General features: G+C 42.5%; 1 protein-coding gene across 9 annotated transcripts in view; it reads right to left on the reverse strand.

Moving 5' to 3' along the window:
* The window catches only part of PXK (PX domain containing serine/threonine kinase like), a 77,118-nt gene that overhangs the window by 24,280 nt on the left and 27,086 nt on the right, over positions 1–25,752 (reverse strand). For 4 of the 9 annotated variants that reach the window (XM_084840533.1, XM_084840531.1, XM_084840535.1 and 1 more), the window contains 9 exons: positions 24,077–24,124; positions 18,814–19,000; positions 14,570–14,647; positions 12,889–12,962; positions 10,825–10,899; positions 4,392–4,496; positions 3,466–3,567; positions 1,194–1,355; positions 25–142 (listed from right to left, as the gene is read on the reverse strand). In XM_084840533.1, the coding sequence (XP_084696659.1) occupies positions 25–142; positions 1,194–1,355; positions 3,466–3,567; positions 4,392–4,496; positions 10,825–10,899; positions 12,889–12,962; positions 14,570–14,647; positions 18,814–19,000; positions 24,077–24,124 (949 nt within the window). Of the gene's footprint in view, positions 1–24; positions 143–1,193; positions 1,356–3,465; positions 3,568–4,391; positions 4,497–10,824; positions 10,900–12,888; positions 12,963–14,569; positions 14,648–18,813; positions 19,001–22,239; positions 22,248–22,918; positions 22,979–24,069; positions 24,125–25,752 lie in introns of all 9 variants that reach the window. The other 5 variants (XM_084840536.1, XM_084840537.1, XM_084840539.1 and 2 more) reach the window with 3 other exon arrangements.

The following is a 25,752-nucleotide window of genomic DNA, read 5'->3' on the forward strand; positions in this document are numbered from 1 at the left end:
TGTTGCTCCAAGCAGTTCACTGACCTACAGAGGTGGATGGTGCAGGAGGGAAGCTATCCAGTGGAACAGAGTCTGGGGGTCTCCCATAGGTCATTTCATACAGCAAGTGACCAAAGCAATGCACGTCGACACCTTCTAAAGTCTACAAACAAGGAAGGGAAGTTAAAACAAACAAACAAATGCACTTGCTAGAATATCTGTCTGTCACATGACAGCATTTGCATCAATGTTTACTCACAGCATGTGCCAAAAAGTTGATAAAAGGTGTAGAATGAATAACTACTACTTTCTTGCATGTTTACATAATTAAGATGATAGACAAAATAATCCCAAATTTATGGAGGAGTGGAAAACTTCTATTGGATACTGGAAAAATAATTTATGGTATAGAAATTAATATAGACTCTTGATTTACTACTTCCTAAATTATTGGTGTAAAGGCAACTAGTATTTCATGATTTGTGCTATTTATCCTATTTTGTATTTAAGTTAATGATAAATGTATATATGTAGTATAATTCAGGTCTTTTGGTTGAGTAGCTAATATTTCTTAGATAATTTGATTGATATATTGATAAATAATTTAGTGTGCATATTATTTGTATTATATATTGTTATATTATATATTGTTTTCATTTATATTATACATGCAAATAAAATCTGAATGTGAAAAAAGGCTGCAATCCTGCACACTCTTATCTGGAAGTAAGACCTGTTGAACTCAACAGGACTTACTTCAAAGTAGACACGTATAGGATTTCACTGTGAGTGTAAGAAGATTCAAAAGTTTGAGGGATTTTGTTTAGGAGCAGACACAAAACAGTGCCGCCTCTGTTTGTGTTGCAAGTTCACGGTCAGAGAAAATTAAACAAAATGAAAATGTGTTTAAACAGCATGGCACAGTTTGTTCAAGCAGGCCTCCTACAACAGTACCATGCAATCAAAAAATGCCAACAGAGGCCAGTGCAGGATACTTAGCATATTCAGGACTACCAAGAAGGCAAGACTTCAATCAGTTAGGTTTAGCGTTATAATAGACAGACAGCCTTTCCAAATGAAAACAAAACAAACCTTACTTCCCATGGTTTTCTGTCAGTACTTTAGTCATTCTAGCAAGTATAAAGCACCAGTGGTTTAATGGGACTTCAATATGTAGAGATCACACATGAACAAAAATATTTGCCCCAACTTACATTAATTTTACGGAACTGCGTAAAATAGGACCGATAGAAGGATGGAAGCCCCAGCAATGAATTTTCTAAGTCCAGTAACCTGCACGTGTCTCCATCCAAAATTACATTGGATGCATGAAGATGGCCGTATGGGAATCCTCTCTCGTGCAAGAACTTTAAGACCTACGAGACCAAACAGGCAGAGATTTTCATTTGATTGAGAAAATGAAGTCCCCTGGTAAGATAAGAAAATAAGAATAGCCATGCTAGATCAGACCAAAGGTCCATCTCGCCCAGCATTCTGTTCACACAGTGACTAACCAGATGTCAGGACTGATTCTGAGCACAGGGAGATAGTTAGCAGCTCAGATTCAGAAGAGGAACAGCCAGAACCGGGGGATGCATTTTCCCAAGCCAGTTCAGATATGGATAGGCGTGCTTCTCAGGTTACTAACTACCAGATGGCCAGCCCTGAAGCGCCCCCCTTGCCCCCCTCTGTGAGAAGCCAGGAAGAGGAGGAGGAGGAGAGTGGGGGCTGTGACCTAAGAGATGCTAGACTACAGCGCAGAGCTAAGAAACGTCAGGGGCGGAGCCCAGATGGCCAACCGGGTTAGTGATGCATGAGAGGCGACGTAGGGAAGCATCACGGGAAGGGCAGGACACCCCTCCCTAAGTTAGTCTGGCCAGCAAGCCTCACTTCAAGCTGTAGGCAATTATCGGGTGTTCCCATTTGAATCCCCTGGAGGCATTCCTTCGTAGCCTGAGAGTCTTTGCATTTGTAATGAACCTGTTGATAATGAATTAAAGGTCTGAGACTGAAGCATCTCTTCTTGTGTGCGTGCATGAGGAAGGTGGGGACCCAAGGGAAACATGACACCAGCTGCCTGTGGGAAACCCACAAGGACATGGCTGCAATAGCACTTTCCCGATCATGTTTTCCAGCAGCTGGTGTACATAAGCATACTGCCTCTTATACTGGAGGCAGCATATAGCCATCAGGACTAGTAGCCATTGATAGCCTTATCCTCTTTTAAAGCTATCCAAATTGGTAGCCGTCACTATATCTTGTGGAAGTGAATTCCATAGTTTAACCATGTGCTGTGTGAAGAAGTACTTCCTTTTATTTGTCCTGAATCTCCCACCAATTAGCTTCATGGGATAACCCCAGGTTCTAGTATTATCAGACAGGGAGAAAAACCTCTCTCTATGCACTTTCTCTACACCATGCATAATTTTATATACTTCTGTCATGTCTCCCCTTACTTATCATTTTTCTAAACTAGACAGTCCCAGACATTTTAACCTTTCCTCATAGGGGAGTTGCTCCAGTCCCTTTATCATTTTAGTTGCCCCTTTCTGCACTTTTTCCAACTCTATAATATCCATTTTTTAGATGCGATCACCAGAACTGTACACAATATTACACGTGTGGTTGAGCAATAGATATGTATAAGGGCAGTATGATATTGGCAGTTTTATTTTCGATACCTTTCCTAATTATGCCTAACATGGAATTTGCCTTTTTTCACAGCAGCTGCACACTGGATTGACATTTTTATCGCGCTGTCCACCACAACCCCAAGATCTCTTTCTTGGTCAGTCACTGTTAGCTCAAATCTATAGGGCTTGTTGAATAATACATCCCTCCCATTCCACAAACTTCAGCATCAGGGCATCCATTAGATGGGTACAAGCCCTATTCTCACTCCTCTGCCCAACCACCTCCATGCTTGTGTTCTCAGTATCACTACAGCCCTTCCTTTCGCATTCAGATGTTACATGTCCATTTCCTCTCCTGTTGTCAATAATCTGTTTAGGCATCTTCCCTCCTTCCCTGGAAAGCCATCTCTGTCCCACAGGATGCACATCTGCATTTTGGAGTGTTTGATTTTGGCTACGGACCACATCTAGTACACTTCAGATAGCCTTAGACTTGCATCAACACACTACTACTTGCAACACAGAAAGTTGGCAAAGAGCTGGTTTGTGCCTGGAAATGTGTGCTCAACAGCAAGAATTCTTTTTCAACCTGGATACATTTTGCAGGAAAGATATGAAAGTAAGACACTAGATTCTTCTCCACCCACCCATGTGCATGCACCATTCTTGGATCATCTCTGGAAAATTCATTTGGATTTTGCATTCCAATGTAACATGTTTATCATGTAGGGAAGAATACTACAACCAAATTCGGCTCTGGATACATTTTCTGTTGCTGTTCAGATAAATCTGATCTTTGAGTGGATTGTCCATCTTAACTGTAAATGTAGTTAAGACTACAAAAAACAATTACCTCTAGTATTTGTCTGCCAAATGTTTTAATTTGCTGGAGTTCAAGACCCTGAATTTTCTTCGGGTTGCAGTACTTCTTCAGGAATGGATCTTTTGGTTTTGCCTTTAAAAAGGAACTGCTGTTATATTAATGTCAAATAATACAGAAGATACCACATAGACATGAAGTATTTGAATTTCAAAAAAGTTTCTTTAATATGTAGCTAAGACAAATATTAGAGTTGTCACTTGATTAAATAAATTTTAGTTGATTAATCATGTAAATTTTAGTCCAAGAGATTATATTTGCATATGAGTAAAACAAGTTCTGAAGCAAAAACACACACATAACTTTGTTTTTAGATGTGAGTGTTACACCAAGCTTCATCTTAGAACAAACACTCCCTCTTGCATAAGACAGAAGGGGGGAACACTTCATAAGATGGTTCTTATAAAAATCAGAAGGGAAGCACCAAAACAGGACAGAATGTGAAAATAACTTGTTCTCAAAGGAGCGAATGTAAAAATAATTATTAATGAACCTAACATGTTTCGGAACAAAGAGTTCCTTCCTCAGGTGCAATCTTAAAAACCCGAATTACAAACAGGCTAAGCCAGTTTCCAAAGATGGTGGCAATCTTTCTTACACTGTTCCAAGAAACTGGATTTGTACAATTATCCCTGATGAAGGCACTCTTTGTTCCAAAAGGCTTCATAATTTTTTAATGGTTCTTGCAGTTTTTATAAGTACTTAATTCATTCAAAACAATATTCATATATTAAAATTTGCTGCCCAATTCATAGGATAATGTTAGTCAATTCTAACTTTTTTGAATTGATCAAACATTGCAGACATAAAAATATATTCTGCCCCCATAAAAAGCATTCTCAAGTCCATGTTACTGTGCATAATAAAAATGTTATGCCTCAAGAGCATACTTATACTACCTTATATATCAGGTCTTTTAGTGTTCCTTTTTCATTGAAGGGTCTAATTACGAGTGCAGAAGATTCATTGGCTGTTGCAAAAGTGACTTTGTAAATATAAGGATGCTGTCAAAAGAAGAAAACATTTTATTAACAGCCTCATCCTGTACATATTTACTCGCACACACGCCCTGCCCCCGAGTTCAAGTGTGGGTGCATAGAATCATAGCCCAAGATACACATGCTAACTAGGTTTCACTACATCCCAAATTTTGCTCAATTCATCTAGCAGAATACAAAACCTTACCTACCCAAATTGTGTGTGCTGATTACAAACAAGGAAGCTTTATTCTCTGGGCCTAAAGCAGAAACCCCTTCAATTTGCTTTTAAATCAAGTGGGAGTTTGGAAGTGGAGAGGAAGAAGAGAATGAGAGAAGCATCATCCAGGGTCAAAGTACACACACAAATGCCACCAAAAAGACTGCTGTGTATCTAACTTACCTTATATTGGGATGCCATAGCATTTCCCCTCCCATTGGCGCCCAATGGTGTGGAGCCGGAAATGGGGAACCACAGAATGAAGATGCAAGGAGAGTTCTTCTAGACTTTATGTAGAGCAGCCTTCCCCAACTAGGTGCATTCCAGGTATTTGGGACTACAACACCCAGCACTCCTGACCATTGGCCATATGAGCAAGGGCTGATGGGAGTTGAAGTTCAAAATATCTGGAGGGCATCAAGTTGCAAAAGGCTTTAACCAGGTTTTTTAACCAAGGTTTTTTGCAGCCCTAGGAAAATTAAAATGTTGCACCCCTTTGTGTCTTAATATATAATGAACTTAACAATAATAGCACATTAAATGATCAAGGACTGACCAAGATATTATTTTCCCCACCTTCATTTCCTTTTTAAAAAGAATGACAGATTTTACTTCCTCCACTTCACAACCATGTTTACAACATGAGCAGATCCATGGAAATCAGAAGGCTCTCAGTTTTGTGCCTTGGAACTAGTGGGATGTTGCCCAATTAAGAGCTGCTCAGTTGCCTCTGTGTATCTCCTCCAACCCCATGGAACGTATCACAAGGCTAAAAGATATGACGCCGGCAGATGAGCACCTCAGGTCGGAAGGTGTCCAATATGCTACTGGGGAAGAGCAGAGGGTATTTCCAAGTAGCGCCAGAAAGAGTGAAGCGGCTGGGCCAAACCCGAAAGGACACTCAGCTGTGGATGTGTCTGGCGGTGAAAAGAAAATCCGATGCTGTAAAGAACAATACTGTTTAGGAACCTGGAATGTCAGATCAATGAATCAAGGTAAGCTGGAGGTGGTCAAACATGAGATGGCAAGATTGAACATCGACATCTTCGGAATCAGCGAACTAAAATGGACAGGCATGGGCGAATTTAATTCAGGTGACCATCATATCTACTATTGTGGGCAAGAATCCCTTAGAAGAAATGGAGTAGCACTCATAGTCAACAAAAGGGTGGGAAAAGCAGTACTGGACTACAGTCTTAAAAATGATAGAATGATCTCAGTACGAATCCAAGGCAAACCATTCAACATCACAGTAATTCAAGTCTATGCCCCAACCACTGAGGCCGAAGAAGCTGAGGTTGATCGGTTCTATGAAGACCTACAACACCTTCTAGAACTAACACCAAAAAAAGATGTCCTCTTCATCATAGGGGATTGGAATGCTAAAGTAGGAAGTCAAGAAATCACCAGGATAACAGGCAGGCATGGCCTTGGTGTACAAAATGAAGCAGGACAAAAGCTAATAGAGTTTTGCCAAGAGAACATGCTGATCATAGCAAACACTCTTTTCCAACAGCACAAGAGGAGACTCTACACATGGACGTCACCAGATGGTCAGTATCGAAATCAGATTGATTATGTCCTTTGCAGCCAAAGATGGAGAAGCTCCATACAGTCAGTAAAAACAAGACCTGGAGCTGACTGTGGCTCACATCATGAGCTGCTTCTTGCAAAATTTTGGCTTAAATTGAAGAACGTAGGGAAAACCACTAAACCGTTCAGGTATGACCTAAATCATATCCCTGATGAATATACAGTGGAGGTGAGGAATAGATTTCAGGGATTAGACCTGATAGACAGAGTGCCTGAGGAACTATGGACGGAGGTCCGTAACATTGTTCAGGAGGCAGCAACGAAATCCGTCCCAAAGAAAAAGAAATGCAAGAAAGCCAAGTGGCTGTCTGATGAGGCTTTACAAGTAGCTGAGGAAAGAAGGGAAGCGAAAAGCAAGGGAGAAAGGGGAAGATATACCCAACTGAATGCAGAGTTCCAGAGAATAGCAAGGAGAGACAAGAAGGCCTTCTTAAATGAACAATGCAAAGAAATCGAGGAAAACAACAGAATGGGAAAGACTAGAGAGCTCTTCAAGAAAATTGGAAATCTCAAGGGAACGTTTTGTGGAAAGACGGGCATGATCAAGGACAAAGAAGGCAGGGACCTAACAGAAGCAGATGAGATTAAGAAGAGGTGGCAAGAATACACAGAAGAACTATACAGGAAAGATCTGAATGTCCCTGATAGCCATGAGAGTGCGGTCACGGAACTTGAGCCGGACATCCTAGAGAGTGAAGTCAAGTGGGCCTTAGGAAGCATTAGTAACAACAAAGCTAGCGGAGATGACAGTATTCCAGCTGAGCTATTTAAAATCCTAAAAGATGATGCTGTTAAAGTGCTGCATTCAATATGCCAACAAATCTGGAACACTCAACAGTGGCCACAAGACTGGAAAAGGTCAGTTTACATTCCAATTCCAAAGAAGGGCAACGCCAAAGAGTGTTCAAACTACCGCACAATTGCGCTCATTTCACATGCCAGCAAGGTGATGCTCCAAATCCTACAAGCTAGGCTTCAGCAGTATGCGAACCGAGAACTACCGGAAGTACAAGCTGGGTTTCGTAGAGGCAGAGGAACTAGAGATCAAATCGCCAACATTCGCTGGATCATGGAGAAAGCAAGAGAATTCCAGAAAAAAGTCTATTTCTGCTTCATTGACTACGCTAAAGCCTTTGATTGTGTGGATCACAACAAACTGTGGCAAATTCTTAAAGTGATGGGAGTACCAGACCACCTTACCTGTCTCCTGAGAAACCTGTACGAGGGTCAAGAAGCAACAGTAAGAACCGGACATGGAACAACCGATTGGTTCAAAATTGGGAAAGGAGTACGACAAGGCTGCATATTGTCACCCTGCTTATTTAACTTATATGCAGAGTACATCATGAGAAATGCCGGGTTGGATGAATCACAGGTCGGAATTAAGATTGCCGGGAGAATTATTATTAATTATTACCTCCGATATGCAGACGATACCACCCTAATGGCAGAAAGCGAAGAGGATCTCAAGAGCCTCTTGTTGAGGGTGAAAGAGGAGAGTGCAAAAGCTGGTTTGAAACTCAACATTAAAAAAATGAAGATCATGTCATCTGGCCCCATCACTTCCTGGCATATAGAAGGGGAAGAAATGGAAGCAGTGACAGATTTTACTTTCTTGGGCTCCAAGATCACCGCAGACGGTGACTGTAGCCATGAAATTAAAAGACGCTTGCTCCGTGGGAGGAAAGCTATGGCAAACCTAGACAGCATAGTAAGAAGCAGAGACATCACCTTGCCGACAAAGGTCCGTCTAATCAAAGCTATGGTTTTCCCAGTAGTAATGTATGGCTGTGAGAGCTGGACTATAAGGAAGGCTGAGCGCCGAAGAATTGATGCTTTCGAACTGTGGTGCTGGAGAAGACTCTTACGAGTCCCCTGGACAGCAAGGAGGTCAAATCAGTCCATCCTAAAGGAAATCAACCCTGAGTGCTCATTGGAAGGACAGATAATGAAGCTGAAGCTCCAATATTTTGGCCACCTAATGCAAAGAGAAAACTCCCTGGAAAAGACCCTGATGCTGGGAAAGACTGAAGGCCAAAGGAGAAGGGGACGGCAGAGGATGAGATGGCTAGATAGCATCACGGATGCAATGAATATGAACTTGAGCACGCTCCGGGAGAGAGCGCAGGACAGGAAGGCCTGGCATGCTATGGTCCATGGGGTCACGAAGAGTCGGACACGACTGAACGACTGAACAACAACAACAACAACAATCCTTTGTTTCTAAACGGTATTTTGCAACGGGCAGTGTCTATTATTTGCATACCATATAAATTTAAATTGAACTATCCTTGCAGGGCCATCTGTGCCAATATTCCCATTAGCAGAGCTGCTTAACATGAACCTCAATGTGTCACCTTCCATTCCTCACACCTTTCCTACATATTGCAAATTAAGTGAGCCCAATCTTCATAATGAATACTTCAAATGATTACCATTAATCCATATAGGCTCGTCATGCTACACCAAAAGCCTCCCCCCTCAACCTTTCGCCAACCAGGTGCCCTTGGATCATCCCTGAATATTGACCATGCTGGCTGGGACTGATGGGAGTTGTCCAAAACATCTGGAGGCATCATATTGGGGAAGATCTTCCCCCTTAGTGGAGTCTTGGACTTGGGCAAAGGCCCTAGAATAGGATGGGAATCTCTTTCAGCCCAATGTCCAAATTCAATTTCGGAGAATCTCTCAGGGGTGACGTTTCAGTGGTGGGCAGGGCTGAAGGAAAAGGGCCCAAGATGAAAGGGGTGGGGCCCAAAATACAAAAAATACCAGCTTAAAGCTCTGACTGCCAATAACTCAGCCTTAGGAGAGGCATTTCAACCTTTTAGAATGGGGAAAAAGTGCACAAAAGTAGGGAAACCACCCAACAATCAATGACTGGGAGAAAGGGGGTGGGGCCAGGGGAAGGGGGCAAGGCCTTCTGGGGAACCCCGAAGGGCTGGATTAGGACCCCAAGAGAGCTGGATTTGGCTTCAGGCATAAGGTTCCCCACCCCTGGCCTAGATTCCCATCCTAACTGAGGCTGAACTAGACAGGGCAGGAGTCATCATGTGGCTGCTCCCAAAAACATATGCTTTCTGTCTTTTTACCTGCCCCCACCCCTGAAACAGCCAATAATAAAAAATGTATGATATAATGCCATTGCCATCAAAATTTCCCTATCACCCACTGCCCAAAGTGGCAACAAATGAAGTGGGGGCAAGGAAAGTCCCCGTACATCACTTGCTGAGCAAGGTTTGCTGAACATCTGTTGAACCAAACACAAGAGATTCTTTCACAAGATCAAGTTCACTGCATATCCCAGCACATCATAGGTCAAAAATAGTGGCTGTTTGTTGTTGAAACTGCTTGTGTGCTAAAGACCACACAGCCTGCCCAAAATAATGGGGTGGGGAGGGGGGGAATGACGGCCAAAACACGGCTGTATGTTTTAGACAAATTTATGCATAGCCGATTGCTCACATTTAAATGATTACCAAGCAGAGACATTTAGTTTTGTTTCAAAAGTGAACATTAAAAGCAATTCATCTGTGGCAAGTTTGAAATGTATTTGTTTATACCTACAGAGGAAATATCACTTTTATTACACTGTAAATAAGAAAAGGAAGGATGTACATAGATACTGCATATGTTGTTCAGGTTAAAATCAGCATGGCAGATAATCTGCTTGACTGGAGGACATATATACCCCCATGCAAATTAGTTCCTACTAATTATGTTTCTGCAAAGCTAGCCCCTCATCATTTTGTGTCATGTGTCTTCTCCACTAGAGATATGACATGTCCCAGCACCACACCCCTGTCTCTGCAGCCTCTCACATACACAATCACTCAGCTCTGTGGCACACACATCTTCACACCTATTACTAAGTAAGCATGTGCTTTAGAGGTGGAACTTTAAGCACAATGTTCTGGGGGGCGAGGGAGAATATCTCAAAGCTGCACAAGGCCCAAATAGGGCTATTCAAGGCTTGGAGAGCTATACATAATAGTATTAACAAGTATTACAGAGGATTGTCTTTTATTTTATTCTCAAGACACCCAGACTTCACCCAGAGAAAAAGAATAGGGGCAACAAGTAATACTTAACAGACAAACATGCACATAAACTGATTAATAAAATCAGTCTATAAAGCTTTAAACTCCACATTTCACTTTAGCCTAAGCCCCTAAAGAACAAGACTATGGCTTGATCCTATGCACACTTACTTGGGGAGTAAACTCCATTAAACACAGTGGGGCTTACTTCTGAGTAAACATGCGTTGAACTACAATGTATAATTTTTGAAAATATTTCCAAAACATGCTCAGAAGACACTCTTTAGCCAGTCATGATGGGAAGGAAGCTCCACAACTGTGAACACACCACCCTGAATGCCCTTGAAATCACAGCCTGATTCATGGATGGTAGTCTAAGAGACCGTATTTGAAATCAAGATGGGGTATTGTCAGCTTCTCACTATTGAACTCTGTGTGGTCTGGGGTTATGTAAATGAAAACGTATGGATGTGGTTTTAAAAAAACCCAATAATCTACTCACAGAACAAGAAGAAAGAAGTTTCACAGCACACTGAAGGTCTTTGTCGGACAAGTATTTGTCAGGGCCAAGGTCAGCCTGGAAATACAACAGTTGGTAAGTTATATACAAGATGTCAAAAACGTGTATTGTATTCTTTTAGCTTTTATGAATTTATATTCTATTTTATTATTTTAGTGTTAGGAATCTTCCAAGACAATGTCTTTTATTGGGCGGACGAGAATAGAGTGAATAAATAAACGTTGCTGAAGTTATTAAGTAACTACTTATGAGGGGCATTCAGAAATTGAAATACCATTTCATTCACTCCAGCTCCTGCATTTTCTGAAAAGTGCTTCTTTAACTTTACCTCCTTCCGTTCCCTTCCCTTCCCCCACCCCACCCCACCCCTCTCTCTCTCTCTCTCTCTTTTACACACACACACACACACACACACACACACACACACAGAGAGAGAGAGAGAGAAGGGAAAGGCACATCACCATCAATCAATTGCTCTCCAATTTCCACTAGATCACTGTGCATTGAGAAAACGATTCATGCTGCCACTGCCACTCCATACTCTCAGGTACCACTGCCTGAGAAATAAGAAGGTGGCAGCAGTCATGATACGAATCCCTTCCTTCCCACCCCCAGTAAGTGCAATGGGGGGTGGGGAATAATCTGTTTTGACATGTACACATCCTAACTGGCTCCAAAAGAGGATGTTTCTCTTGATGACCCCAGGTAGTGTGGAAATACGGCCTGTCTCCCACCCCACTCCAAGGAACAGCAACGGCACAGCGCTCGGGGCCAGACTGCTCTGTACGGGCTTTGCAGAGATCAGGGAGTCAGCTGCCACTCAGCATAGGCTGACCCAGCTGCTGTAGAAGGAGATGGAACCAGCCAGCACCTGTCCTCCGCTTCACCCGCCCAGCCTGCTCTTGCAGCTCACTGATATAAATGGAACCAAACGATGTCTCGCTACAGTCTCTTCTTCCCTCACTTCTCTTCTCATCTCTCTCATGTTACTTTTAGAGACCATCCACAGTATCAGGATCCACAGCATCATGCACGTGTGTGTGCATGTGCGTGTACTAAGCGCATTTGTTTTATCATTGTGTACCAAATTACTGATTCCATTACTCAAAGTCTTGGTTACAACACTATTCTAGCAATTCATAGACAGAAGGCTTGAGTGGGGAACAGGCTCTATATAGCACTACAGGTCTGGTCGTCAGGGATCAGTAGACTGTGCAAGTTACAGATTGTGTGAGGCTTGCAGAGATTACAGCTGTGGTCTATGCTGGTAGCCTTCTTTCCACATCTTCTGCTCTGCCAGTTCATGACATAACACTCCTATAGCACAGTAGCATCATCTAGGGATGGGGGAGAATTTCTCCCCGAAACTTCGGGGGGCCGAGTGCCAACGTATTCGGCCCCCCGAAGTAGTTTCAGGGAGAAATTCTCTGCCCCCCCGCCCCCCGCCGGGATGGGACTTACCTTTCCCGAATGTCGCTCCCGGTGGCGGGTTGCAGCAGCGGTTCGGCAGGGCTTCGACAGGGGCGGGGGCGGCAGCCGGTCTTTCGACTGGCTGCCGCCGCCGGCATTCCAAGAAAATTTAAAAAAAAAACACGCCCCCGTGATAGGCTACGTGACGATTAACGTAGCCTATCACGGCTGACTTTGCAGATCTAGCTGTGATAGGCTACGTAAATTGTCACATAGCCTATCACGGGGGCGTTGTGTTTTTTTTTAACTTTTTATTTCGCGGCCGGGCGAGGCGAGGCGCCTCCTCCCCGGCCTGAATTTCGGCCAGGCGAGGAGGGAAGCCTCCCCCCCCAGGCCTGAACTTCGGGGGGAGCAGCGGAGCGCCTCCCCCCCACCGCGAAGCAAGCTGCGAGACCAGGTAAGTGACTTTTGTGCACCCCTAATCATCACTTCAGACAACATAGGTAGAGCTTACTAAACATGATGTTATGTATAACCTAGGCCAAAAGAAAAGCCAAAGAAGATGCTGCTAACCCATGATGGCAATTCTGGAAAAGGAGACAAAACCCACAAAAAAAGAAAGAAAAGGAAACTTGCCCAGCTTAATGCTAGCCGCTCCTTTGGTTGATTTTTAATCTTCATTAAGAAATACTTCTTCCGTATCCTCCAGCCTAAAAAGAACAGCCATAGCCACAAAATCACTAAGAGTTTGTATTTTACTGTTGTAAGACACAAATAATTTTTGTTCTCTACACAAGCCGCATTCGGATAAATGGGTTGTCAAGGACGTGCCCAACATGATCCCAATACTCCTGCAGCTAGGTAGCATTTTGTAACCATTCAAATTAGTTCAAGAGTCTGTTCAAACATGGCCTTATCACCTTTGCTTCCTCAAATGAGCAAGAAATGGATTTCAGGATATCACCTGTACAAATGCAGTATGAATACAGGACAAAAGGTTTCCTTAAAATTAATGTTTCAGTCCTTTGTATTATAAGACAGTGCTTCTCAAACGTTCTGAAGCAGGACCAACATGTAAACTAACTCTACCTTTACAGCCCTATTTTCCCCTTCTAGAAGAGAATATGCAAGAATATCAAATCAGCAGCTAACACTGAACAAAAGCGTACATTTCATTTTTTATGTTAATACACAGTACGTAATGTAACAGAATTTAAGCATGACAGGTAGCAGGGGTGCAGAACTGTAGGCCCAGGAGCCAAATCCAACTTCCAGAGGTCCCAATCTGGCCCTCTGGGGTTCCCCAGAAGGCTCCACCCCCTTCCCCTCAACCACCTCATTTGGTGGTTTCCTGGGTTTGGTGCAGTTTTTTCCCCATTCTAAAAGGTTGAGATGACTCTTCTAAAGCTTAGTTACTGACAGGAAGTGCTTTCAGCTAAAATATGCCAGCATTTTTTATGTTTGGGCCCTGCCCCTTTTGCCTTTGGCCCCGCCCACCACTGGAATGCAGCCCTCAAGAGCTTCTCCAAAATAGAATTCAGCCCTTGGGCTGAAAGAGGTTCTGCACCCCTGACATATAGGAAGAGAGCTTGTGTCTTGTCTCTTAAAGATGCCTCAAAACAATAATGATGTGCTACTGGCCCAGTGAAAGAAAAAAAGGGTCCTGATTCTGCAACCCACTCAGAAACACATTGTGGCCCATACTCTGAGAGTCACTCATTTAAGAAAAGGTGCAAGTACTGAAGGGTCAAAGTTTAGCAGTAGGAACATGGTATGTGAAAAAGGCCCAGATTCAGTCTCGCATTTCCAGTTACAAGGTCCTTCACTAGAGGGCTAGAAAAGACCCCTGCCTGAGAGCCAAATTAGATGTGACGCGATTCTCCCACTCTGCAATTACATGAATGCTTATTTTTAGAAGTAAATAGAAGGCATGGGAGGGGGCACAGTCTAGATCAGGACATTGGCAGTGGGGGGAAACAGGGAGCATTAACTTTTTATCCCCTGCTGTCATCCCAGTCTGGATCAGGTCCATGCTTCTGCTATTTGAATTGGAAAGAAACATAGCATTGGCACAAATCAGACCACAGAAGGGGGCAAAGGTTTACAGCCCCCCTACCAGGGCCCTGACCAGGATCAGGCTACTCACACCTCCTATTTACTTTTTAAAAAACCATTCACACAATTACACGAATGGTGTCATGTTTAGTTTGGTCCCAAGACCTTGGAATTCTGTCACGTAGTACTGGGCTGGATATACCCATCGTCTATTTCTGAGGTTTGTGGCACGATCACTTTATGAAGCGAGCAAAACTTTTACCTATATCCTTTAATGGTTCCACCACTTCCCACTTTGGCTCCGACCGAAAGAACATTGAAACGTGCTGTAAGGCAAGCTCTGCAGAGATAATTTTGGGAAGGTTGTTATACACATATTAGTAAATGCCAGTGATCAAGCAAGTTTTCATATTGAAACACTTCACATGCAACAGGGCATCATAACCATTTTTCCAATGTAGTCAACACAGAAACTAGAAAGTGTATATATTGACCTGGTTCACACATAACATCAAGTCATGGGTTGTTTAAACCATGAACTGGTGGGGCTGGGCCAGAGTGAGTGCACTGCCTCCCTCCTGTTCACCATTTCTGTTTCGCATCAGATTTTATTTGATGTGAACAACCAAGAGTTCACCCCATGTCTGGGTTGTTTATGAAAGCCGATGCAAAGCGGAAGCGGCAAGTGGGCAGGAGGCAGCACAATTGCTCACTGCCACACGGCCCCAATTAACAATGGACCAAACCATTTATTGAAATCCCAAATATCTGTACCACAAGAATAAAGTAAATTTTGTATATGGATCTATAGCAGTTCCCAATTAAGCTATCTGCAGGTTTCTGTGAGGACAAAACACAACAAAGGCTGAAAGAGAAAACATTATTTAAGAAGAGGTATCCCTGGAAAAAAGGCAAGGTGCTTTTTCTCTTAAGTTAGTGAAATGCTGAAAGGAGGAACAACCATGCCAGCACCTCTCAACACCTATAGGTCCCTGTCAGCACTGATGGGTAAGGGGCCACTACAAACTGAAGCACAGGCACACCAGATATGCTGAAACAATACATTTAGGGCACAATCCTATGCATGTTTGGACAGAAAAAAGTCCTACCACTCCCAGCATTCCCCAGCCAGCCATGCTGCGCCCTTAATAGCCAATTTAAGAGCCAACCAGGTATGCTGAAATCTCTTAAAATGCTTTTAGTTTACAACGTTGTTGTTCAGGCAGGCATTTGGGGTGGGTTAGGGTATTTTTATAGAAGAGACAGAGGAACTAGAGATCAAATCGCCAACATTCGCTGCATCATGGAGAAAGCAAGAGAATTCCAGAAAAACGTCTCTTTCTGCTTCATTGACTACGCTAAAGCCTTTGATTGTGTGGATCACAACAAACTGTGGCAAATTCTTAAAGTGATGGGAGTACCAGACCACCTTACCTGTCTCCTGAGAAACTTGTACGAGGGTCAAGAAGCAACAGTAAGAACCAGACATGGAACAACCGATTGGTTCAAAATTGGGAAAGGAGTACGACAAGGCTGCATATTGTCACCCTGCTTATTTAACTTATATGCAGAGTACATCATGAGAAATGCCGGGTTGGATGAATCAGAGGTCGGAATTAAGATTGCTGGGAGAATTATCAACAACCTCCGATATGCAGACGATACCACCCTAATGGCAGAAAGCGAAGAGGATCTCAAGAGCCTCTTGTTGAGGGTGAAAGAGGAGAGTGCAAAAGCTGGTTTGAAACTCAACATTAAAAAAACGAAGATCATGGCATCTGGCCCCATCACTTCCTGGCATATAGAAGGGGAAGAAATGGAAGCAGTGACAGATTTTACTTTCTTGGGCTCCAAGATCACCGCAGACGGTGACTGTAGCCATGAAATTAAAAGACGCTTGCTCCTGGGGAGGAAAGCTATGGCCAACCTAGACAGCATAGTAAGAAGCAGAGACATCACCTTGCCGACAAAGGTCCGTCTAATCAAAGCTATGGTTTTCCCAGTAGTAATGTATGGCTGTGAGAGCTGGACTATAAGGAAGGCTGAGCGCCGAAGAATTGATGCTTTCGAACTGTGGTGCTGGAGAAGACTCTTACGAGTCCCCTGGACTGCAAGGAGGTCAAATCAGTCCATCCTCAAGGAAATCAACCCTGAGTGCTCATTGGAAGGACAGATAATGAAGCTGAAGCTCCAATATTTTGGCCACCTAATGCGAAGAGAAAACTCCCTGGAAAAGACCCTGATGCTGGGAAAGACTGAAGGCAAAAGGAGAAGGGGACGACAGAGGATGAGATGGCTAGATAGCATCACGGATGCAATGAATATGAACTTGAGCACGCTCCGGGAGAGAGCGCAAGACAGGAAGGCCTGGCGTGCTATGGTCCATGGGGTCACGAAGAGTCGGACACGACTGAACGACTGAACAACAACAAGGGTATTTTAGAAAATGTTTTTATTGTAGAATTTTATTGTTTTAAACTGTTTTTATTGTATGTTGTACATCGCCCAGAGTGGCTGGGTGACCAGCCAGATGGGCGATTAATAAATTTAATAATAAATAAATAAAAATAAATTAAGCCCACATAAAGGATACTCTGCATCATTCGACTGGAATATTTGCTTTTCATTAAGTTTCCTTTAGCACACATGCGCGCACGAGCACGCACACACAAATGGCTATGTGCCTAGATTACAGTTTAGTTATATAAAGATAAATATTCTATGAATCACCACTGAAGGATGCATCACAGCAGGCAGAGAAAAACCAGGAAATTCAAACATTAACAACAACATTCCACTCTTAGGTTACCCCACTGTGCTCAGGTGTTTCATCTCCAAGTGCACAGTGGGGGATAAGGCCTTGGACTGTGAAATGTTTAAGCAGAACAGCCTAACGAGGACACTGCAGCTATTGCTGCAGGCATTTCCATGAGCTGATGGATCCACTGCAGAACTGACAACTTTTCAGCTCGTTAGTTTCATATGCATAAAGGCCTTCTGCTCCAGTCTTAACACTGTCTCAAATAAAAAAGGTGGCAAAGCTGTGAAAACCTGGCTGATTAACTGAGAAATGCAAGACGCCCCTGGTACCTGGAGCTCCTTTGTGCCCACATAAGATGGGCAACATTTAAGTCACAAGATCTCAAGGAGGACTCCCGACAAGAGAACACTTCAGAAATCTCAACTAAAATTTCCCACCTTAAGAGGAGGCCCTTTCTGCTGAAGGAAACACTGTCTCAAGCAGTTCTTATACCACATTTGCTTCAGTGCAGGGGTGTTGAATCTCTTACAGACGAAGGGCTGAATTCAATTCTAGAGTGGCTCTCAGGGGCTGCATCCCAGTGGTGGATGGGGCCAAAGACAAAAGATGTGGGGCCAAAACGCCAGCATATTTTAGCTTAAAACTCTTCCTGCTAGTAACTATGCCTTAGGAGAGGCATTCACCCTTTCAGGATGAGGGAAAAACTGCACAAACACCAAGAAAGTGGTGGTTGAGGGAATGGAGCTGGGGCTTGGGAAAGGGGGCAAGACCAGACTGGGACCCCAGAAAAGGCTGGATTTGGCTGCCAGACCTGAGGTTCTGCACCCCTGTTTTAGTGCCAACCGAATCACTTGTGCTGGAGCTCTCTCCCACCCTCCAAACAGGTAGGTTGCATTTCTAATGTGCCAGATGGGGCAAGTATCCAGAGAAGGGAGCTATTTTTAATTTCATTCTGCGGTGAAGCAGTTATTTTGAAATTTACTGCACTGAGATCCACCACTGTAGATATTACAAGTTAATACAATAGTCTCAGTTGTTAAGACAGTCTTAGCTGTTCAGACCATGGGCTGGTTCGGACACAACACTAAACTATAGTTTAGTGTTACAAGTATGAGCCTAGCCTCCTCACCCCCATGCTCATGAACTCTACCTCCCCCTTCAGCATGGTTCTGATATCAGAAGTTTCCATTTCTGTTTTAGATTAACTGCAGCATGAATGTGCCATCTGAACCTGGTTAATAAAAACAAACCAACTTCAAACCATAGTTTATGGAAGCTGCCTTGTTTCCATTAGTCACTGGTTCAGCTTCTCCAGTGTCAAGTCACCACTTAGCTTAGCCTTAGACCAAACTACTCCAGAGCAATGGGGAAGCCTTTGATTTTGAATTCTGAAATCCATGGGCAAAATAATTGTATTAATATATTGGGCTTTTGAACCAAGACTGTGTTGGTGTAAATCAGGTGAGCACTCCAGGTATGACTAAGCCTGGATCCAGCTTCAGCTTCCCTGCACTCCTATATCCCATCTGCACAGATTTCAGTCAGAAATTATCTGTTTCAAGTGTCTGCACCATTAAGGAGGGAACTCCTTATGAGCCGGAGTGGAGATGGGGACAGGTAGCAGACTGATCCTCCAACCCCAAGAAGGCAGAGGATGCAGTCTCTCAACTCCCTTCCTCTTTAACTGTCCATTTATCTTCATGGACAAATCCTTCAGTAAAGACGTTTCAAAATCTTTTCCTTACCAGTGTAGTTTACAGAGTAGCTGTTCGGATCCAAAAATTTCTTTACTAGTTCACAGTTGGACAGTATATGATTGGAAGTAATTACATTGAGATAGTTCTGGAGTCCTTTCTGTCTTTCAGCTATGAATTCACGATCCATGTTTCCAATCAACTTTTTGGGAGGAAGAGGTAGGCTAAGAGCAGAAATCTTTAAAACAAAAATGTAAAATGGAAGAGGTAGAATGAAAGCTGTTAGTGCAAAGTATGTGAACTATGAGTTACTATAAAAATTCAGCTAAACAGTCACTTTGCAAAAATGGCTGCATTTGGATGTCAAGATAAACCATGTGATGAAGTGAACAGTGTCCAGGAAAGCCTAAGCCAGAATAAATGTTATCTTTAAGGTGCCACAAGACTCTTTGTTGTTTTTTGATAAACCGTGACTGAAACAGCAGAGTGCCTTGGGCTCATGCGTTTCACCTTCCTCTTCCTGCTAGCACAACCATGAGGAGACTGGAAGCTTTTCCTTTTTTGATCAACTGCCGTTTAGCATTACATCCGAACCCAAACTGTAGTTAACCCTAACTACCCTTTGCTGAAACAATCTTGCTTTTAACTAACCACAGTTAGGATTAACCTCAGTTTCTCAGGTTTGGACAAAAAGACAACCTGTGGTTAATAAAAATGGAAGGCAACGCTTCTGATCTCCTCCTTGTGGCTATGCCAGAGGAGGAGAAGGGAGAGTGGAGCATGCAAGCCCTAGGTTCACTGCCAAACCATTCAATGTCCAGACACAGCCATTGACACGTTACTTAAATTTGATCATTATATGCCCAGACAATCATACTTCAGCAAACTGGACTATGGACCCTAAGATATTGGATTAGTTATTTCAGAATACACTCTTAAGCATCACTGTTTACACCACAATAAGGGTGTTTAATAAAGGATGAATTTTTTAAACAGTGGAAAAGTTGTAAAAGGGTGGATTTTCACTCATCCAAAGTAAGGTCGCATGTGAAGTGGCATTAATTGCTCTGGCATGAACAGAGAATAATAAAGCAGATATTTTGTGAAGTATACACTTGTATATGTATCCTGTAGCAGCAATTTGTCATAAATACACAACATAAATGAAAATACCAAAAGATGCAAATCAATAAAACATTCAGACAGGATTTAGACAATAGTATGGAACTTTCACAATCCCAAAGTTATAAGCAAACCTTGTGTGCCTCTCAGCTGCTTCAACAAATGTGTCAACATATTTATGAAGACTTTTTTCTTCATTTAATGTGGTGAAGGCTGTTTACACTATGAAGTCTCTAGGCAGTTGCACCTTTATTTCTATTTTCTACACAGGGCAGCTTATGTGTGGACTTACTACATCAGATTTACATGCATCTGTGTGTGGGGTGGGGTGGGCTGGGCGGGGGGGGGAGAGGAAGGTTGTGAATATGGTGCTTGGCAGTATTCATGCAACTTTTGATGAGCTAAACATAATTCTTAAAAAGGACCACCCACTCCCATATGAACCTGCCTGATTGCTCAGCTCATCATCAGAGTCTCTCCTGACTCTTCAAACACTACATTGATAGTCATCAGGGACAGGACTTTTTCAGTAGTGACTCCCAAGTTATGGAATTCTTCCCCAAGAAGGTCTGTCTGCCACCATACCAATTCTCTTTCAGGAAACAGACTGAAACACTCCTGTTCCAAGCAGATATTGAGGATAGAGGCTAAATATTCTGTACTGATGAGGTTCAGTACAGACCCTGTCACTGTACAACTAAATCTTGTTATGATTTAGTATAAGGCTGGATTTCATAATTGTTTTTGTGTTTGACTGTTTTATGAATCTTTATTCTCATTCAGGGCTGCTTTTTTTTTTTAAGGTGGAACAAGGAGCTACTGAGGGATAGCAAGTAGTATACAGAGTCCTTGGCTAGTAAGAGGCCCCATCTACATGAGCCTTTTAGTCTGGGGCAGTTGTGAGTTGAGGTCCCTTGGGATAGATGACGCAGTCGCCACTTCGCAGCCATCTGTGGTTTTCTCCCAGAAACTGCGGATTTCTGAGGTGGCCTCTTGCTGTGATTTTTTTGGGTTGCTGCGGGTTTCCCCACGGTTGCGGGCCGTCTGTCCCTTCCCCGAACCAACTTTACATTTTGCAGTGGATGTGTTGTAGGCGTGTGTAGCCCTTGCGTTGCTCTGTGACGCCCCTTCACTCCCCCCATCCCTGATTAAAACTTCATAGTAATTGACTGGCTATGAAACAGCAGTTTCAAGACTGTACAAGGTTGCCGTAATAAGTATACTCTGGCTGCTTTGGGTCACCAGAACAAGCTATAGCCATTCAAGGCAACCAAAGAAGCATGATAAATTTATAACAAAACGTGTATAAAAGGAAGTAGGATGAAATGTGCAAACTATCATTCTGCACCCTATCAGGAAATTGCAAAAGCTTCCCCCAGTCTGACAGAATTTGACTCATGTCCTCCACGCTAAAAGCAAAGGGTCAAAGATCCTAGAACTCCCAGCACCAAGATGTAGTGCTTGGATGGAAAGTAATTCATTGGGTAGTAATTCAATTCTTCCATTACTACCCAATGTGAAAGAACATGGTGGAATAATTTCATTGCCAGCAGATATGCCAGCACTAATATTTATAATAGGGTAGAAGTGTCAAGTGCCTTTTTAAAAATTTCATCCGGTGTCTCCAAAATGCAAATGATTCAGGATTTTGTATAAGACACTTTAGTAGAAATAGCATTAAGTTTAAGTTGCTGGGAGTGTAAGGTGTTGAGGGGGTGGGGAAGAGTGGACAATTAATTCTTCTGAAAAACATTATCTTTTTTTTTTTTTTTAAGGAAAACAAATTATCAGTTAATACTGTGGAAACAGGAAGGAAGGTTCACAGCATTTGCAAATACAGCAAAATTGCATCTTCCTTCATCCGGGGGATGTTTTTCCAGAGAAACTGAACTTTCTAGAGAAACTGATTTCATCCAGTTCTCCTGCAAAGTGATTTATTATCCTTCTGCTTATGCGCATATCAGCGTCTAGCCCATTATACACCCACAGTAAATGTTCATTCATGTTTTAAATATACACTATGGTCTTAACAATTTTGAAGTAACAACATGAGAATTTCCATCCCTGTACGTTACCAACCGTAGGCCTTTTTCATGTAATATCCTAATCTAGGGACTGACTCTTACAAAGCACAGAACCAGAAGAAAATGGCGCATTTATGCAAGGAAGGGGAAGACAGTGAATCCCATTCCATTAATGACCACACAGAAAGTACTCACAAAGAATAAGCCAGTCTAGCTGTTTCACCTACTCAGTCTAGGTTTGGACAACAGTAGGATGGCTAATTTCCAGGCTGTGCATGTCAAGGGTGTGTCAGGAGGGACTGGGACATATGATTTCCATACCAGAGAAGACTCGTAGCCCTTGCTGCATGCTCCATGGAAGAACTTTGTTCATGCAGTACAAGCACAGAACATCATTGCAACATTGTGTTAAGCAATTTGGTTAGGGCTTTATCTAAAAAGTTATGCAGAACTAAAATTTAAGGTGGGCATGCAACTCAACACAGCTATTGTGAAAGAGCACATAAAATGATCCTCGAACTTGAGGGAAACTTAGGAAACACCCAGCATTAAACACAATGTTAAGAGAAATAATCTGTTTATGCCAATACAGAAAAAAACTATCAATTATTTCTGGTGTTTAAGTCCTTTAAATACCTTAAAGAGCAATGTTAATGGGGGTGGAGGAAAAAGCGAGATAATCGCATGGTGGATCTACTGCCATATCCAAAGCTAGCTGGCTCACTACAGCCACGGAGGAAATTGAGAGGAGACAGCTTTTCCTTACCTTCTTCCCCCGCCCCCCACCCCAGTTCTTTCTCTCCCATTACAATCAAGGGGGGGGGGGAATTAACTATTCCAGCTCCAGGCCTGGCATAGATTGGGGTACTTCTTAGGGTGTTGCCCAGGGAATGAGGGGGATTAGGATCCTGTGAATCAGCTCTGTTTGGGGCACAACTACCTTCAAAGCACCACAGGCAGAATGGTGGTAGCTGAGCTTCCCACCTCCACAAAGAAAACTATCTGTGGACTTCCCTGTCCACTGGGGGAAAGTGAGGTCTGCAGCATCGAATGGCCCATCAGCTGCCCTCCTTGGAAGCTTAGGATTGCTATCTTAATATGAGAGTTGTTTATTTTTACAACATTTCTGTGCTACCTATCAGCAAAATGTTGTCTGCACGGTTCACAAAGAAAAGTTCAAAATTATATCCTTCTCTGTGTATTCAGCACAGCACACAGAGAGAATAGGCACAGGGTAGAACAGTGCATTTGATCAGCATATATACTAGTGTCAGTGATTGAAGCCACATTAAAACAATTCTTCTACCATCTGTGTCTGATGGAGTGTGAGGAAGAGCAAAAGGAACTGTTGTGACCCACTGTAATGAAATTCTCCTTCCTCTGACTGCAAACCACTGAACAGTTATTTACCATATAACCCCTTCCTTGTATTTTCCCACGCACACTAAAAAGAAATCAATGTCCTGGGAGAGTACAAGTGCACAGTAATTGCAGTGTTTGAAAAGCGAAAGAACAGTACTCAATGACAGAGAAATACACCGCACAATAAACAGCATCAAAGTGCTTTGGTAATGGACAAAATGAGTGCACGCAATTCATTTCAGTGCTTAATTTTTAAAGGTCAATATAACTTTAGCTTTTGTAGGAGTGAAAGAAAAGAGATGCTTTAATCACAAAAGAGGAATCAAGTTAAATTATTACTGGATGTCAACATTTGCCATTCTCCTACATTCTGATTTCAGCCAAAAGTATAACCTAGTATGTTACTATTTTGAATTAGTTTTTCAAGTCTTTACTATTTTGCCCATAGATTTGAATATTTGTGCTTCCATTAATTAATATGCAAAAACTCCTTTAAAAAAAAGTATTATGAGTAGGGATGTTTTAGGAACTTGCAAATTTTGATACAAACCCTTTCGATGTGATCTGAAATTTAGCTATCCACCAGATTTCATGCTTCCTGAATGTTCTTGGCTCAAATAACATATCAAAATTCTTTTAAAATACTTCTTTGGGGAGAAATTATGTTTACAAATACATATTTAAATGCAAATTTCCAAGCAGTTTTTTTTTTACACACAGATTAATGCAGAGACTTATGAGAAACAGATTGATTCATCCAACCCTAATTCTGAATACAATTATGTATAAAAAGAAAAACCTCTTACCTGCAAACTATTATTCAGCAAATCAAAGTCACTGTATCGTCTTATAATCTGCAAGAGAATAAAGAATTAATACTGGTACAACATATTCTGATACAACTGTGCATGAACTACCTCAACCTATAACTCAGGCTCCAATAGCTTCAAAATTCTCCCATTGGCACAGGTGTTGTAGGAGGAAACCTATGACATCTAGGTACACTGATACAGAGACTTCAGGGGGAAGATAGGGAACAGCCAGCATCAAATCAGATGCAACACCTCCCAAGAGAGCTGAAGGAAAGACAAATCATTCTCTCTCTCGCACATTATCTCTCTGCTATGGTCCCCTATGCCAGCAAAAAATCACTTCAGTTTGATTCCACACTCATACACACCATGCTAAAATGCAGCTTACATATTTGATTAAGTTTTTAATTCTGTATTTCATTATAATAATCATTTTAGCCCCTTTTTATTGTTCACAACTTGGATATTTTATTGGAAGTAGAGCAATATATACATCTTGTAAAATAAATAAATAAATAGATGGAGCGAGTGAGTGAGCAAGTTTATGGACTTGTGCTTTCCCAGTGATATAACAAGTGATCATTCTTATGTCCGTCTTTATATCAAAATAAATTGTCATCTGCAAATGGGAATAAGTATCTAATTTTATTGTCTTTTCCATTTAAAAGATGTCTCCCTTTGGATATTACTAGTTTTCACTTTAGGAAAATCCTTCAGCCTTTCCAAGAATCTTTGCATCATGGTATTCAAGATCTCAAAAGGGCTCCGCACATTCCATAGTAATTGCGTCCAACTGTACATGCATCACTACATCAGCAATAACAAACATTTAGAGTGTGGACATGTGCTCTTAAATGCCCTCTGTTGAACACACCTCAGGAAGCCTCACCTCAGCCAGGCCTCCCCAGCTTGCACACATGGGTGCTTCAGGATGCACATCCAAAAGCACACACTATCAGTACACAAGCAGATTAAATGAGGAGAGGAAGTGAAAAGCCATACAACCAATAGTTTCAAGACTGGAAGGGAAAGGAGTGTTGTTCTTCTGAGCAACAAGTGTGAGGATCTTTCCTGGACTGAAAGAATCGTAAAATCCAGAGAGTTGGAGTGATCTTTTCATCCGTTCTCTCAGGATTCAAATTAAATTTAATTAATTAAAAGAAAACAAAACTAAGCTCTCACGTTTGGATAACCCGCTGGATTTGGGAGATGGGTTTCAATGTGCTAATCAGAGACCCAGTTCACACATAACAAGAAGCCACTGTGGGCGAACTTTCCTGTGGGGCTTCTCGTTGCAGTGGTGGCCACTCTTTTGAATATTCAGGGCGCAGCGGGGGCATGCCGTTGCTTCTCGTTATGTGCGAACCTGGTGAGGGTGGGTTGTTGGGGTGGTTGACATTCCACCACAACCTTAAAATAGCCCATGGGTTCTGGGTGGCCTGTCAACCACCCCAACAACCCACTCTCGCCAGGTTCGCACATAATGAGAAGCCACCATGGCTTGGATCAGCAACTGTGAGCCCACAGGCGTCACAACCCACCATGTCTAATAAGCCTTGTGCGCTGCAGTGATCCCAGGTGAGACAGAAAAGAAAAAAGAAATTGGCTTTTCTTTTTCTTTACTGATGTAAGGTGAGGGGGATGTTTTGCACGAACATCTCTTCACCTAT

The sequence above is a fragment of the Heloderma suspectum genome, chromosome 2 (genome assembly GCF_057233095.1).
Source record: "Heloderma suspectum isolate Gila_16-S chromosome 2, 16-S_ref, whole genome shotgun sequence".
NCBI lineage: Eukaryota > Metazoa > Chordata > Lepidosauria > Squamata > Helodermatidae > Heloderma > Heloderma suspectum.